The sequence below is a fragment of the Felis catus genome, chromosome B1 (genome assembly GCF_018350175.1).
Source record: "Felis catus isolate Fca126 chromosome B1, F.catus_Fca126_mat1.0, whole genome shotgun sequence".
Lineage (NCBI taxonomy): Eukaryota > Metazoa > Chordata > Mammalia > Carnivora > Felidae > Felis > Felis catus.
In genome coordinates, this window is record NC_058371.1 from 20,500,091 (window position 1) to 20,517,591 (window position 17,501).

At 42.4% G+C, this 17,501-nt stretch overlaps 1 protein-coding gene across 1 annotated transcript in view; it reads left to right on the plus strand.

Annotated features, from left to right (window-relative positions):
* The first annotated feature begins 8,844 nt into the window (after nt 1–8,844).
* The window catches only part of ASAH1 (N-acylsphingosine amidohydrolase 1), a 49,710-nt gene continuing 41,053 nt past the window's right edge, over nt 8,845–17,501 (plus strand). The window contains exon 1 of the mRNA XM_006930587.4: nt 8,845–9,118. Coding sequence (XP_006930649.1) covers nt 9,041–9,118 — 78 coding nt within the window. The 5' untranslated portion in view covers nt 8,845–9,040. The remainder of the gene's footprint in view (nt 9,119–17,501) is intronic.

Sequence of the window (17,501 nt, forward strand, 5' to 3'; positions counted from 1 at the left end):
ATATTGGCAAGTGAGTAGTTGAAATGATGGACCATGGGCTCAAAGCTGGAGAGGAGAGGATAGCAAGAAAGCAATAAGGCTGATGAAGGCAAAGACCATCAAGGAATGGGGGCAATTGAGTGAACCATCTAGAGAGCTGGGAGGTCAATCCAGGCTCTGGGTACAACTGTTTGTGTATAAGATAGGTGTCTTCCATTGTAGTTCTTCCTTTTTATAGAATATATCAGAACTATGGGATGTACATATTGGTTTTGTGATCTGGCCTGGGAATTTAGTGTAGTGGTTAGGTGTACTTGGAATAGGAAAAACCTAAGCACAGTTACTTATCCTAAGTCTCAGATTTCTCAACCATAAGATGGGAATAAATAATAACAGCACTTCCTTCATATCTGGATGGAAAATGCATATTGATTTCCAAATGCCCAACTTAAAAGCTTCTGGGGAAACAAATCCATTTGTAATTTGGTGATGCCTTACATTATTTTAGACACCACTTGGTATATGATATTAATGCAGTTCCTTTATTCAACAACTATTTGTTATAGAGTGTTATTATGTGTCAGACACTGTTCTAAGTGCTGAGACTAAGCAGTAAACAAAAGAAAATCCCTGCCCTCATGAGGCTTACATTCTAGCCAGGAGACAGAAACTAAACAAAAAGAAAATATGTGTAACAGCAGGTGGTGATGATGTTTGGAGTCAGGTGAAGTGGGAAAAAGGAGGGGGTGCCTGGTGGCTCAGTCCGTTAAGCATCGACTTTGGCTCAGGTCATGATCTCACAGTTAGTGAGTTCGAGCCCTGCGTCGGGCTCTGTGCTGTCAGCTCACAGCCTGGAGCCTGCTTCAGATTCTGTCTCTCCCTCTCTCTCTGCCTTTCCCCTGCTCACACTCTGTCTCTCTCTCTCTCTCAAAATTAAATTTAAAAAATTTTAATTAAAAAAAAGTGGGAAAAAGAATACCTGCGAATTCTTATACATGATGCTGTGGGAAGGCTTCCCTCATAAAGGACTATTTGAGCATTTGTGTGAACCACACAAATATCTGGGAAAGAACACTCTACACAGAGGGAGAAGTTAGTACCAAGTTTCTCAAATGAAGCGTACTTGACATGTTTAAAGTCTGTAAAGAAGACGAGTGTGGCTATAGCATCATGAGAAAAGGCAAAGCTGGAAGGACATGAGATCAGAGAAGTAGCAGGCTAGCCAGGGCCTAAGTGGCCTTGTGAGCCATGGTAAGAACACTGGCTGCCATTCTGAGTGAGGCAGGAAGTCACTGGAGGGTTTGGAGGAGAGGAGTGACACAATCTGATTCATGTGGAGATTACATGATGGGAAAAAGTGGACACTGATTACAAGGTTAAACAGTAATCCACACGAGAGTAACTAGGACCAAGACAGAAGTGGAACTGGTAAGAAGTGATCAGATTCTGCATATAATACATTTTATTTTTTATTTTTTTTCAACATTTTTTATTTATTTTTGGGACAGAGAGAGACAGAGCATGAACGGGGGAGGGGCAGAGAGAGAGGGAGACACAGAATCGGAAACAGGCTCCAGGCTCTGAGCCATCAGCCCAGAGCCCGACGCGGGGCTCGAACTCCCGGACCGCGAGATCGTGACCTGGCTGAAGTCGGACGCTTAACCGACTGCGCCACCCAGGCGCCCCTATGCATATAATACATTTTGAAGGTAGACGCAATAGGATTTGCTGGTGTATGGGTGTATGGTAAGAAAGAGAAAAGTTGGGTGCCTGGGTGGCTCATTCAGTTGTGTGTCCAACTTCGGCTCAGGTCACGATCACATGGTTCATGAGTTCAAGCCCTGCATCAGGCTCTCTGCTGTTAGCGCGGAACCCACTTCAGATCCTCTGTCTCCCTCTCTCTTCCCCTGCCCTGCTTGCACCACGCACACTCTCTCTCTCTCAAACATTAAAAAAAAAAATTTTTTTTAAGAGAAAAGTCAAAGGTTTGGTCCAAGCCAACTAGAAAATGGCATTGTCATTTACTGAGATAGGGACAGTGTGGGTTAGGACAGAAAAAATAAAGAGTTCATTTTTTTTTAAATATTTATTCATTTTTGAGAGAGGGGGAGTGTAAGCAGGGGAGGGGCAGAGAGAGAGAGGGAGACAGAGAATCCGAAGCAGGCTCTGCGCTGTCATCCCAAAGCCTGACGTGGGGCTCGAACCACAAACTGTGAGATCATAACCTGAGCTGAAGTCTGATGTTCAACCGACTGAGCCACCAGGCACCCCACAAGTTCATTTTTAAACATGATAAGCTTAAGATACCTATTACATATACAAAGTAGATGATGTTGAAAAGACAGATGAGAGTTCATGGGATAGGTCTGAGCTTGTGATATAAATTAGAGAGTCATCAATAGAGAGAAGGCATTGATGTCATGAGATTGGATGAGATCATATAAAGAGTGAGCAGAGGAAAAGAAGGAAAGACATCTGAAGACAGCCCTGGGCCACCCCATATATAGAGGTCGAATGATGAGAAAAAACCAACAGAGGATATTCAAGATCCTCTGAAGATCTTGTGCCAGTGAGGAAGAGTCAAAGACAGTGGTATTTTTAAGCAAAATGAAGTAAGTTTTCCAAAGTCTCAGTTACAAATGTGGAATTGGGTATTTGAGGTAAAATAGAGGTCAAGAACATCGCAAGGCAAGAGGTCAAGAAACCAGAATATTAAAAGAATTGTTTTTTGTGGATATTGCAGTCACTAAGAATATTGAAAATCAAATTAGAAAGAGTGACAGCTAGGCATGAAAAATCTCCAAGAGGTGAGGGGAAGCAGTGCCCACCAAAGGTCTACAGCTATCTAGTGTGATGGCACCAGCTTCCAAATCGAGTCAAATAATTGTATGTCGGGCGTTGGCAACATTAGCATGGCCATGTGAAAATGTTGACATTTAACTACTTTTTAGCCTACAAAAATGGCAATTTCATGTGGTTCAGTCTAGTAACTGAACATATATAAAAGGTTTGAATTGTGGTTGGCTTCATAAGTTGATATGTATATATGTTAGTGCTATTTTCTTTTCCAGTTGTCAACCCCCTGAGATCAGGAATTTGTATTCTCCCACATAGCACTTAGGATTTGCTTGGTACTGTTAGTTGGTCATATAGTACTTTTTATACGTAATTACTGTAATTGCTGTTGCTGATTTCTGTTGTCATTTCAGGGTGATGATCTTTCTCCTCACCTTCCAGGTGAAAATGTCTAAGAAATATACAAAGGCATTAAATGGAGATCAATATGAGCTTTATTGCTGAGTAAACTGGAATAGAGAAAACCCTTGGACCTAAGGCCGAGATGGGATCCCAAGTCTTTCCATTCAGGAATGTATTTATGCACTCGGTCCCTGAACAGATGCAAACTGCTTCCCCAGTGGGTGCAGCCAGTTTCTACCATGAGGGGTGTAGACTGAAGGCAGCAAGAGGCTGGGCTGGGGGTAGCAGACACAAGGACTTGCAAAAGGCTCCAGTCCTTGACTACCTTCTCTCCACGTCTCGCACCGCCAGCCCTTCATGATGCTTCCTTCAAAGTCTTCACAGCCATCATGTTAACACAGTATTTTTCACCTTTGCTGGACAAGTGCCAGTTCTGAAAGATGTGGTCAAAGGCAGCAACTAATTCCCCTCTACTCTTGTCCCCTGGGGCTTGCTGCAGTGAACGTACCGCTATGGGCAAGCAGATCTGAATGAGAGAGCCGGAGAGGCCAGGCCACATGTGCGCAGTGACCCTTCCAGCTCTTTACCCACTAGGTAAGCCACTCCTCTCTTAGGGAGATGTGCATGGAAGGAATTAGAGGGAAAGGTGGACATTTTCTCCCCAAAACATCTGATGGTACATCCAGGTGTTGTGAGGCCAGAGGTTATACAATTTGGATAGTCCTCTTTAAGGAAAAGAATATAAAATTACAAGTGTGAAATTAAGTCAAAAGTCTGGAAGAGGACTGAACAAGTGAGTGAAGGTCTTAAAACTTAAGCATTATATAGCTTTTACAATAAATCCTCCGCTCTTCAGAAGGTAGCAATACCTATTTTAATATGTGCATCCATTAGGATGCTCTCAGATACAAACTCGCAAGCAAACCAACCTGAACTAGCTTAAATAATAAAGAAGAGTAGTGGCTCACATGAATGAAGAGTCCAGTTATTGGACAGGCTCCAAGGTTCGTTGATCTAGCAGCTTAACAATGTCATCATGACCCGGTTTCTGTCCATCTCTCCTCTGTGCTGTCCACACTCTCTGTTCCTCCTTAGGCAGCTCCCTTGAAATGCACAGCATTTCAAAGGCATGCCAGTAGCAGTGAGGGCTACTAGCTTCCTTTTTCCTGTTAGAAGATAAAGGACAGTTGCCTCAATCATAGAGCAAAACCTTGAACTTCAAACCATGGCCTGTTGGATTCAAGAGTCTCCATGGTTAAAGCCAAAGCCAAGCACGGTGGCAAGAGGGACAGGGCAAGCAACCTCAATGTCAGGCCAACCAGGGGCCACCTCCAGGGAGAAGAAGGAGAAGGAGAAGGCTCATCCAAATTATGTGGCTGCTGCATCACGGAGGAGTGGAACTGAGGTCAGTGTAACATGTACAATACTAAACCAGAGATGAGTATGGAGAAATGATCTGAATGTACTGAAAGTTCTCCAGATACTCATTTGATTTACATTTTCCCCTCCATCATCATTTTTCCCTACCACAAGACTGAAAGCCCCAGGAAGGCAAGGGCCATTTGTTCACGAGTTATTCAGCACCTAGTGCTCAAAATGTATTGAGAGAATACATGAATTTACCACAAACCTAGGAGAAACAACATTTCTCCTAATGGCCAGAACATTAAATAGGTATCCATAAGGGTTTATGGCAAATGGAACTACATAAGAATATGAAGTCAGAACAGAAAAATGAGAGATTATTGCATTTGAGCTAAATTAAATACTTTTTGGGTCAGAATAATCAAAAAAAAAAGTAAAAATAGGACAAAAGGATTTTTTTAAAGTGGCTCTTCAAACTCTAACATGCCTGAGATATCAAAGATTCAATAAAATATCAAAAATATTTCCCAAACAGAAAGATAACTGCAAAGCGAAGGATAATTAAGTAATTATTTTATTTTGACACTATGTAAGAAAGGACAATTAGGTACAATGTGAGCACTGAATTCATGGTTGTGTAACACAATGCCTTGAGCTGAATGTAATGATTGAATATTTTTTCTATATACAAGTAAAACACAAAGCAAGTAATCTTTCTTAGTATGGTAAACCTACTGGAAGAGAAGAAATCAGGTAACAATTTTGCATGACCTCCAATTTTCCATTTTTTACATCTTTTATTCTCTAGAATCCTTCCTGAAAAGTAGACAGTAATCTAAGTTTGGAAACTCAGATTACCTTTTAAATATAGTAAGCCTTTTTTTTTTTAAATGAATTCAATGGTAAATACTTATGGCAAGAGGTTTATTTTTCAAACTGAAACACTAGGCTAAGATAGACTTTAAATCAAGGCTCCACCTCAGAAACCTAGGAATGTTAGGAGGAGATTTGGAAAGGTCCACAGCTTGCCAAGTACTTATGCTATTCTGATAAACAATTTGATTACACTGACTCTTGCATACTAAACAGGTTATCCAAGTCTTAAACGTGATGCTTGTTGTGAAGACAGTATTTGAATCACTCTTCCCACTGACACAGTCACTTATTTGTACATTTAAATGTCATTTTCTGTGAATACATCAGTATGCTGCAAACTAAGGAAATTTTTTTCCTATGACTACACGCCTCACCTTGGCTTTTTGTAATATTTCTAGTACTTAAGAATGGAGTAGGAAAATATATATGCTGACACATAAATTGTGCTGACAGCTCAGAGCCTGAAGCCTGCTTCGGATTCTGTGTCTCCATCTCTCTCTGCCCCTCCCCTGCTCACGCTCTCTCTCAAAAATAAACATTAAAAAAATTTTTTTTTTAAATGGAGGCACCTGGGTCGCTCAGTTGGTTAAGCAACTGACTCTTGATTCTGGCTCAGGTCATGATCTCATAGTTCATGAGATTGAGCCCCTTGTCAGGTACGCTCTGTGTGACAGAGTGGAGCCTGCTTGGGATCCTCTCTCTCCCTCTCTCTCTCTGCCCTTTCCCCACTTGCATGTATGTATGCATTTTCTCTCTCTAAAATAAAAAAATAAATGCATAAAATGGTATATTTTGGAAAAGTGAATTTAAATTTTTTAATTTGAAAACAATCACAGTATATAAAAGCCCTTTGAAAGTTAAATGCAAAATTATACAAAAATTGTGCCTAAGAATATTATGCCAATTGACATCATTTTTTTTTTTTTTTTTTGCATAAAGAATCTGATTTTGCTAGACCACTTACCACCAATGAATATCCTCTCAGAGGAAAAAAATACATATCTAGTGACATGTTTAAAGTGCCCTCAGTGGCATTTAAAGTGAATGATCTTCAAACCAAATAGCTATTTATACACTAAAAGATGGGAATCCTCTCCTTATACACTAAAAGATGATTTTAAGGTCCAAAATAATTCAATATATTTGAAGTCGTTTACAATGGCTGGTAACGGCCTGTGTAATCTGCCTTACTCTCCTTTTCAGAGATGTTATCGACTCTTTTCCCTCCCTTCCTTTTGCTCTACCTACACTGCCTTCCCTGCCCAGCCACACATGCCAGGCATTCTCTTTTTAAGCCTTTGTCCCAGTCGCTCCCACTCTCTGGAAAATTCTTTCCTAGACATCCACCAGGATAACTCCCTCACCTCCACATCTCTATTCAGACTTTACCTCTCAATAATGCCTATTGTGTCCCTTTTATTTAACACTGATTCTTCCCACTTTTTTCTTTAATGTTTATTTATTTTGAAGGGGGAGGGCCACAGAGAGAGGAGAGAGAATCCCAAGCAGGCTCAGTGCTCCCAGCACCGAGCCTGATGTGGGGCTCGATCTCACAGACCATGAGATTACAACCTGAACCCAAGAGTCAGACGCTTAACCAACTGAGCCACCCAGGTGCCCTTGACTCTCTTCACTCATGATCCCCCTTACTCTGCTTTTTCTCTACAACATTTATTACCTTCTAACATTCTATATGAACTTTCTTATGTATTGTATTTATTGTCCGTTTCTCATCTAGAATGTAAGCCTCATGAGGGAAGAACTTTCTTTTTTGTTACCTGCTTAACCCCAGTCAGTGTCTGGAGAAATGCTTGGCACATTGTAGGCTGATAGCAAATATTTCTTGAATTAATTAACATTTCTGTTATCTGCTTATTCACTGTTCAGTCAGGAACCACTTTAATCATGTGATATGTTTCAAAAGTCAAACTTCCTCAAAAGGAGTGTGAAAATGAACAAAGGAAATCTCACTTAAAATGGAGTTGGGAAGTCCTGAAGGGAGACTTCTCACACACTACCACTCCCCACCTTTTACAGACCCCAAGAGGAAGAAGCTTACTTTACTACCCCAGTAATAGAAAGGAAAATTTCTTACTATCCCCAAACTCAGACAATGAGGAGTGGCCACAACCGAACTCTTGCTCTCCTCCAATGGACTTTCGATTCAAATAGATTCCAACGGTCTCCTTTCCTCCACAAAAACAGTCCCCTCTTCTTTGTTCTCCCAACTTGCCTACGGTTTGCCATAGTTTCAGCGTCCCAAATTGCAATTACTCTGCCATTCCCAACAAACTTATTCTGCTGGTAAATTAACTGGGTATTTTAAGGCTGACAAGAAGATTCTCTACCCCAGCCCCCCGCCCCAAACATTAAATTCTCATTTCCCAATCTCCAAGTAAAAAGATTGATTTTTCTAAGGAAGGATTATAAATGGGTAAAATTATAATTTCTCACACACAGGAAAAAAGAAATAAATGAAGATTTTAGTGAAAGTATTCTAAGCTTCATTAAGCATTAAAACAATGCTAGTTAGGATATCCTAAAGACTCTACCAGAAAGTGCAATCCGGGTGGTAGCGGTTCCAGTCGCACTTTTAAGTAACATCCAACAGGACAATCATGTCCATGGAAGGTATGAATGACAAGCAATTAACTGTTTTTCAAGTGCAGGCTAAACAACACGGAATACACCCCCTCCTCCCGGGGTTAGCTCAGTTCTGCCAGCCTAAAGGCTTTCACGAGTTAGATGAAAACAGCTGCTCAGTAGCTGAATACATCAGTGAAGGAAGGTTTGCAATTCTACCTGATCATTCCACCTGTGTCTAGGCTCAAGTAACTGAAACCTAAATTCTGTGGCTTGTCAGCTCTGCGGTGAAAGCTAAATGGGTAATTCCTAGTCCGGAGTGTCGGTGGGGATTAGACTCCCACCACCCCCCTCCCTGCCCCTAACAACTGAGCCCGTCCAGTGACTCCATGGTCAGGATGAACAAACGCACTCACTTCGGGCCTGCTCTGCTCAGAGTGCAAAAATGAGTCGCAGTAGCGGGTTATGCCTCCGCGTTTTGAGACTCTTGTGAGTTGGGTCCGTTTCGTGAGCATTTGGTACCGGGTAGCCCGAATGAACAGCTCGTCCTGGGCCGTTTGGGGACATCGTACAGGTAGCACCAAGCTCGGAGTAGAGCGGGAGCTCCCGGCGTATGTCGTCCCGCAGCCCACAGCGGAGTGGGTCCCGAAGTGCGCGGGGACCTCCATAGGGCGCGACCCGGAGAAAAGTTACTGAGCCCCACCCACCGGGGGCGGGGCTCTGGCTGGGCCCAACCACTGCCCAGGAGACCGGGGGAGAGGCCCGACCAATATCGCGGTCCTCGTGCGAGCTCTGACTCCCATCGCGAGGGCTCCCCGCTCCTCACTCCTTTCGGAAGGCTTCCTCTTCTTGCTACACCTGCCGCAACAGCGAAAAGCCCCGGCCTCTCTTTTTGGCCCCATCTCGTCGCTCCCCACCCCCCGTCTCGTTTGGTGCGGCCCCGTGCATCTGGTCACAAGGCGGCGGGGCGAGGCCTGCTTTCGAGTTCAGGTGGTACTTCTTGCAGCCTCGGCAGGCGTCTTTCAGAGTTACCGGGACCATGCTGGGCTGGGGTCGCCTAACCTTCGTACTCTTGACCGTGGTTGCCACCTGTGCCGTGGCACAGAATGCGCCGCCGGTGAGTGAGCTCTAGGGGAAGGAGCGGAGAGGGGCATGCAGCGTGGAGGTGGCGCAGGTGCGGGTGTGGCTTGAGGAACACCTGGTGCGGGGCAGCATCTTTCCGGGGTCTACGGTATCCCGCTTGGCAGTGTGCGTGCAGAGTGGGCTGGTGAACCCTACCTCGGTTTGATTCCGTACAACTTTGGACAAGAAAACCTTTAAGGAAATCCTGGCCTCTGCGAATGCTGGTTGTGATTTGCACGCCCCCCAAATTTGAGTGATTGCACTTGTTCTACCAGTTCCAGGCCTGCGCATCCTGCACTGCTAAGAGAAAAGTTCAGTCGACTTGTGTACATAACTCAGTTAAGCGAGAGACTGCTTGATGACTGGGGCATTCTTTGCCAGGTGAAGAGGCGCTGAGGGAGAGATTGCCCCCGAGGCCCCTGAGATCCCTGGGAAAGGCCGAGGAGTCCACAAGCAGGGCTGTGGGAGCTGCCCAGACTGGCCCCATGTGGCTGCTGTGGCCTTGACCCCCAGTCATGGGAACGCCTGTCCCGTGGCACTTTCCCCAGAAGGAAGTCAGGGGAAGTCAGATTTGTTAACTGCAAGAGACACTGAGGGACCAGCCTGACTTATTTTACAGAGGAGGAAGGAAACCCAGTGGGAAAACGTTTAGCCAGAGGTTACACTATTGTTTAGTGAAGTATGCCTAGATACTCAGGCCTCTTGACACCTAGTCTGGTGCTCTTTCATAATGCTCTTCTTTGGAAACAGTAAGACTCCATTTACAGAGTAAATGGACAGGCCAGCAGATCAGATATAAAGGAACTTGGGTGCATCTGACCTGAGGTTAGATGAGGGTGGTCTTGAATAGCTTAGGATGTCAGCAGTGGGAGCAAGATATGCATTCTCTCCTTTTACTCTTATTTTTCTGAGGAGAAATGATTTAAGAATAAAATCACGGTGGGATGTTATTCATTCATTAAAATTGATAGAACATTAAGCAAAAGCAGAATGAAATAGTATGTACAGTGATTTCAGTAACAGAAAAACACAGTATATACATGTGGACAAGAACTGGAAGGGCATAAATAAGAAGACATAAAATTAGGGTTGTTTTAGAGTGTGTAGGGAATTCATTTGCTTTAAAGTGGTTGGGATTATGAGTATTTTAAAAGAGTTTAATACTTTGATACTCTTAAGTGCCTTCGGCTAAAGGCCAGCAGTAAACACATCTGTAGTTGAACAAATTAGGTTTATTACTCTTTGCAGTGAAAAAGAACGCAAACTTTTGCCCTCTCGGTAGAAGGGCATTTGGCAAAACCTATTTCATAATCTGGACTTGGGTTGTGTAATTTGAGGGTGGGTCCAAGGAACAGGGGGTTTGCTCTAGATCAGATATTTAAAAAAAATTTTTTAATGTTTATTCATTGCTGAGAGAGAGAGAGAGAGAGAGAGAGAGAGAGAGAGGGAGCATGAGTTGGAGAGGGGCTGAGAGAGAGGAGACACAGAATCCAAAGTGGGCTCCAGGCTCTGAGCTGTCAGCACATAGCCCTACGTAGGACTGAACCTAGGAACCATGAGATCGTGACATGAGCCTAAGTCAGAAGCTCTTAACCAACTGAGCCACCCGGGCACTCCACGATTGGGTACTTATAAAATTCTGTGATTGGGTGAAGAAGAAACATTAATTTAGCAAGAGAAGGGGATGTTTGGTATTTTGTAGGTTGCACAATACCCTTGTTTTGTCTGTGCTTAAAACAGAAGTAGCCTTGCTTTGTTTCATTTTATCATGTCTCAGAGTAACCTGCAGTGGGTATTCCATGAGATTAGTTATATCCAACAGGCAAACAGAAGTGGCCTTCATGTAAGTATCATACCAGTTTGTAATCATATTGGGGTCTAATTATGAACCTCTGAACAGTTTTAGATGTCAGAGGCTGCTTTTTTCTCCCCTTTCAATACTTTATTTTTTTCAAGAAGGTTTTTATTTTATTTTAAAGTTTATGTGTTTATTTTTTAGTAATCTCCACATGCAAAATGAGGCTCAAACTCATGATCCCGAGATCCAGGGTCGAATTTTGACGGAGCCAGCCAGGTGCCCCTCAAGCAAGAGCCTTGATGAAGCTGTCTTTAGAAGAACAGTAGTTCTTACCTAGGATAGGGGTGTCAAAGTCTTGTCTAGCTACTGATTTTAGTTTGGGAACCTGTTTTCACAAATCTTTAATGAAATGAGAAAAATGAGGGCATCAAACCAAAATTATTCATTTAGAATGTTAGCTGCTATTCTGACTTTATGGCTTTTCAATTTTTGTTATTAAAGTGTTCTTTCTTCTGTGTGTGTGTGGGGGGGTTGTTTGTTTTTAACACCTCCACATAGAAGAATAAAAATTTGGACTCCCTTGTGCTGGGCCTCTCTTAATATTTTATTGATCTGAAAAATTCTGGCTGAAAGGACCTTTGGAACCTCATAGAAGTCTAGTGACCTCATTCCCTGATGAGAATAAGCACTTTTTGAATCATACGATAAGCTGTGCATAGCGACTTAGTAACAAAAGATATTTCAAAACTACTTTTGATAAATGTGAACAATGAAGACTGGCTTTAAGTTACAAACAAAATTATTGATTTGGAATGTCTGTGGGTTTTGTGTTTGAGGCTTTTCAGAATATAGCATATTTTAAGGTCTTCCTGAGTCATTCTTAATTACTGACTTTATTAAAAGACCTACTAAAAGACGGTGGTGATGGGAATGGCACAAGAAATGTCTGAAGAGGGAGATGGAGACAGTGTCATTCAGGGCTCTGTGGCCTTGGGAAGAGTTTTTATTTTATTTTTTAAGTTTATTTATTTGGAGGGGGTTAGGGTGGGGAGGGGCAGAGAGAGAAAGGGAAGGAGAGAGAGAGAATCCCAAGTAGGTGTCACGCTGTCAGTGCAGAGCCTGATGGGGGCTCAATCTCAGGAAATGTGATATCACCTGAGCTGATATCAAGAGCTAGTCACTTAACCGACTGAGGCACCCATGTGCCCCAAGTGTTTTCATTTTAAAAAGTCTGGGGGTGGGGGGGGGTGCAGTGTGCCTGGGTGGCTCAGTCATTTGGGCATCCGACTCTTGATTTTGGCTCAAGTCATGATCTGAGTTGATGAAGTTCCCGGGATTGAGCCCAGAGCTGGGCTCTGTGCTGGCTGCTGGCAGCCTGCTTGGGAGTCTTGCTCTCCCTCTCTCTCTGCTCCTCCCCTGTTCTTATTCTCTCCCTCCCATTCTCTCTCTCTCTCTCTCTCTCTCTCTCTCTCTCTCTCTCTCTCTTTCTCTCTCTCTCTCTCTCTTTCTCTCTCTCTCTCTCTCTCTCTCTCTCAAAATAAATGAACTCTCAAAAAAATAAAAAGATAAGTCTGGGTTGGAAGTGAGCAGGGGTGGATATGAGGAGACTAGTCCAGGGGAGAACACAGGTGGAGGGTGACATACATGTGGAGGGTGGTGCAGTGGAGAGGGAGAGAAGTAGATGGTTCCAGAGAAAAGTAGGAGGTAGAATGAGCAGAAGGAAGGATTGGATGAGGAGGAGGGACAAGCACGTTTCTCAAGTGCTCAATCGGCTGAATGGCGGCATCACTGCCAGGAAGCACAGGACGGGGAAAGCTGGGGTTGGAAGAATGAAGATTGTTTTTATTCTGGTTATGTGGCATTTCCCGTGGCTCTAGGGTATCCAGCAGGCCTTTGGGACTGAAGCTCAGAAGAGGGAGATTGGGAGTCCCAGGCTTATCACTTGAAGCCTTAGGAGCAAGTGAACGTTGAGCAGAAAGGTGACACAGAAAAGAAGAGGACTAAGCAGGGGTCAGGGCACCTGCACACGTACATGTGTCAAGTAGAGAAGAGATGGCAAAGGTGAAGCAGCAGCCACAGTGGGAAGATGAGTCTTGGGGAGGCTCAGAGGAGAGAGTGGATAGTGGTCTCCCTGTGCAGGATGCCACTGAGATGTCAGGTGTCCGTTATATTTGGCAGTTGGAGGAGATTGGTCACTTGGCCTGAGCGGTGTTGGGAGCAGAAGATAGCTTGCAGTTGGGCTGAGGAGTGATGAGAAGGAAAGGAATCAGCATGGGAGAGATGACTGTTGTCAGTAATAAATGCGAGCAGATTCCGAAACTGTGTGAAAGTGAAACCCAATGGCCCAGTACTTAATTGCTGGATCAAATTTATTTATTTTTGTTTTTTAATGTTTATTTATTTCGAGAGAGAGAGAGAGGGAGAAGGAGAGGGAGAAGGAGAGGAAGGGACAGAGAGAGGTAGAGAGAATCGCAAACAGGCTCTGCACTGCGAGCATAGAGCCCAGTGTGGGACTCGATCCCACAAACTGTGAGATCATGACCTGAGCTAAATCAAGAGTCGGACCCTTAACCGACTGAGCCACCCAGGCGCCCCTAGATCAAACTTGTTTTTATGCATGAACTTCTCGTATGATTAATAACATTGTTGACATGAGCTACTAGGTCAGCTTTTGGCAATGATTTTCACAAAGTTTCCACAAACCACATACACACCTTCTGGCCTGGCCAATATTACCGTACTGTGTCTGTGTTCCCCCAGTACGCCAAAGGAAGGAACACACAGGTGTAATCTCTTCTCGTAGCCAGCAAATACTGCATGCCTACTGTGTGCCAGATTCTGTTCCGGATGCTGGGAACGGGTTAGTGATAGGTATAAGGGTCCTAGCCCTCGTGGAAGGTTTATTCCCCTTCCTTTCACCTGAATGTTCCTAGTTTAACGGAGTGCCATGCCATCAAAGGTGAGAAAACGAGTAAGTTTTGCTTGCCAATTTGAATTTGTTACATATGCAAGAAACATGCCTTACTCAGTAGGTAAGTGTCTGCTCTGTGGTACACAGAGAACATTTTAAGAAACAAATCTTAGAAAATTGTTGTTGGTAAATTAAAGAATTAAAATTGTCTGGCTAGAATTGTTCAACTTCTTTTCTGATGGTGTGAACACTGGTGTGAGTTACATAATTTCTTCGAGTTACCCTTCATTGTCTTTTTCTGAGTATGTGAATAAGACATGTGCACGAGGACTTTCTGAACTTTTTTGTAGACTCTCAGAAGCACCCAGTTCGTGGACTGGTTCGTCTCGCTGATTCTGCAGGACTCAAATATTTTGAGGACCTGGATGAGTTAGGTCATTCCTTTTAGGCATGGAGCATTTGAGTTGCTAATGGAAGAATTTTCACTTTCTATGTTGTTTTCCTAAATAATAGTGTGTCCAGTAGCTCTGTAAGTTTTCTTTATGAGTGGGGAGGACATAAAGATTGTTTAATTTCAAAGAGGTTCAAGTTCCTATCAAATAACTAGAATAATCAGAGAATTCACTGACCCAGAAAGTGTTGACAAAACACTTTCCAGAGATTTCCACCATTTCCTCTGGTGCTAGGAAGCAAAAATGAGAGAGAGCAAGTGAGAGAGAGATTGAGATTCTAAGTTGGTTGTATTTTTTTCCCCTGTGGTAAAGTGCAGCACAATATGCCAGGCCAACCAAATAACACCTCTACCTATCCCCTAGTTGTAATCTTTACCTGTCACCTATTAATAAAATTTAAATAAATAAAATTTAAATATTTACCTACCTTGATAAGGATGTCTATTATTTAAACTATAGTTAATTTTGGTGATAGTAAGAAACTTTATATAACAGATGAGATTATTGTAATTCCATTTCAAGTCTCTACATAGATTTTCAAGTGGTCTTTCCTTGTTGAAGTCTCCCTTGAAGGTGAGGATACAGCTGTCTCTACTCCACCCCCAAATCTAACCTTTTTGTTTAACATGACTTCGGTGTTAATACCTTCTGAGCACCTGCAATACTCTGGTCTTGAGCTGATGCGTTAAAAAATTTCATTCACATTTAACTTTAACTCTTTCAGCCCGAGTTTATGTAGATGTCATGTCTGTACTTCATGTTAATTTTTTGCTGCCAGGATTATCCTAATACAATGTTTTATTGGCCTCAAAGTCCCACATATATTATGGGGAGACTGCTCTCACCTCTGGAGCAGGTTGATTTCTCTCCTGGACTTCATGGTGCACTTTTAACTTTCCTCACATTGTCTCATAAGAAATATACCTTGTAGTTCGATTTTTTTATATTGGCTTTTCCACCCAGCTCATGCAGATAGAATTATTAGGGAGAGATGAGCATTATTACATCGCACTACTAGCCGAGTTGATGCTAGTGATCGTTAAAAGCCCTGAAGGGAATTTAGATTGTTCACTATTAGGAATTAAATTGAGGCATTGGTTTTATTGCTATCTCTGTGGGAAACTATGTGAGAGAGAGCAGGGAGTGGGGGGCGGAAGCTGGGCCGGGGCTTTGGAGACTGGCTCTGTCTTCACCTGTGTAACCTTCTGTCACTGGTGGAGATGGGCCTTGCATCTAGAACATGAACCTAAAGTTCCTGATAACTTGAAATTCGGTAAAAGGGCTTACATTGGATTTTTATGAATCAAATCACATTTTAAACTAACCAAAAGTTGTGATATTTAAGAGAATCTTATGGTGAATAAGTTAGAGTGAAGAGCTGCATTTCTAAAGTTAATAATTACCCTTATGCAATGATATGTTTGGAAAATTCATAGTTGCAACTTAAGACTTTAAGTAGAGTGCTACTTTTTGGTGTCCTTTTCTGACTTTGCTAGAGAAGGACTGGTGAGTGACATGCCCTCAGTGCAGTTATATAATGTTGTCATTGTTTGTAATTCCAGTTACTTAACACAGTATAATGTTAGTTTCAGGGTACAACACAGTGATTCAACACTTCCATACATCACCTGGTGCCCATCACGAGTGTCCTCCTTGATCCATCTCCCCTCCAGTAACCATCCATTTGCTCTCTATAACTACGAGTTTGTTTCTTGGTTTGACCCTTTCCCTTGTTTCTCCTTTGCTTGTTTGTTTTGTTCTTTAAATTCCACATATGAATGAAATCATATGGTATTTTGTTTTTCTCTGACTATGCTTAGCATTATACTCTAGCTTCATCCATCCATGTCATTGCAAATGGCAAGAGTCTGTTCTTTTTATGGCTGAACAATATTCTGTTACATATATATTACCACATCTTCATTTACCATTCATCAATTGATGGACCCTTGGGCTGCTTCCATGTCTTGTAAATAATGCTGCTGTAAACATTGGGGTGTATGTATCCCTTTGATTTAGTATTTTTGTTATCTGTGGGTAAATACCCAGTAGTGGAATTACTGGAGCATAGGGTAGTTCTATTTTTAACTTCTTGAGGAATCTCCATATTGTTTTCCAGAGTGGCTGCACCAGTATGCATTCCCACCAACAGTGCAGGAGAGTTCTTTTTTCTCCGCATCCTTGCCAGCACCTGTTGTTTCTTTGTTGTTGATTTTAACCATTCTGACAGGTGTGAGGTGATACCTCATTGTGGTTTTGATTTGCATTTCCCTGTTGATGAGTTATGTTGAACTTCTTGTCATGTATCTATTGGCCGTCTGGATATCATCTTAGAAGTGTCTGTTGACTTCTTCTGACCATCTCTTAATTAGGTTATTTGTTTTTGGGTATTGAGTTGTATAAGCTATTTTTTGGATATGTCATTTGAAAATATCTACTCCTATTCCGAAGGTTGCCTTTTAGTTTTGCTGATTGTTTCCTTCACTGTACAGACGCTTTTTATCTTGACAAGGTCCCAGTAGTTCATTTTTGTTTCCCTTGCCTCAGGAGACATGTCTAGTAAGAAGTTGCTGTGGTTGAGGTCAAAGAGATTGTTGCCTGTTTTCCCATCTAGGATTTTGATGATTTCCTGTCGTACATTTAGGTCTTTCATCCATTTTGAGTTTATTTTTGTGTATGGTGTAAGAAAGTGATCCAGGTTCATTCTTGTGCATGTCCCTGTCCAGTTTTCCCAACACGATTTGCTGGAGAGACTGTCTTTTTTACATTGGATATTCTTTCCTGCCTTGTCAAAGATTAGTTGACCATAGAGTTTTGGGTTTAATTCTGGGTTGTCTAATTTGTTCCATTGATCTATGTGTCTGTTTTTGTGCCAGTACCATACTGTCTTGATGATTATAGCTTTGTAGTACAGGCTAAAGTCCAGGATTGTATGCCTCCAGCTTTACTTTTCTTTTTCATGACTGCTTTAGCTATTCGGGGTCTTTCGTAGCTCCATACAAATTTTAGAATCCTTTGTTCTAGTTCTGTGAAAAATACTGTTGCTATTTTGATAGGGATTTCATTAAATGTGTAGATTGCTTTGAGTAGTATAGACCTTTTAACAGTATTTGTTCTTCCAATCCATAAGCATGTAATGTCTTTCCATTTCTTTGTATCCTCGTCAGTTTCTTTCATCAGTGTTTAATAGTTTTCAGAGTACATTAGTTTTAGTCCT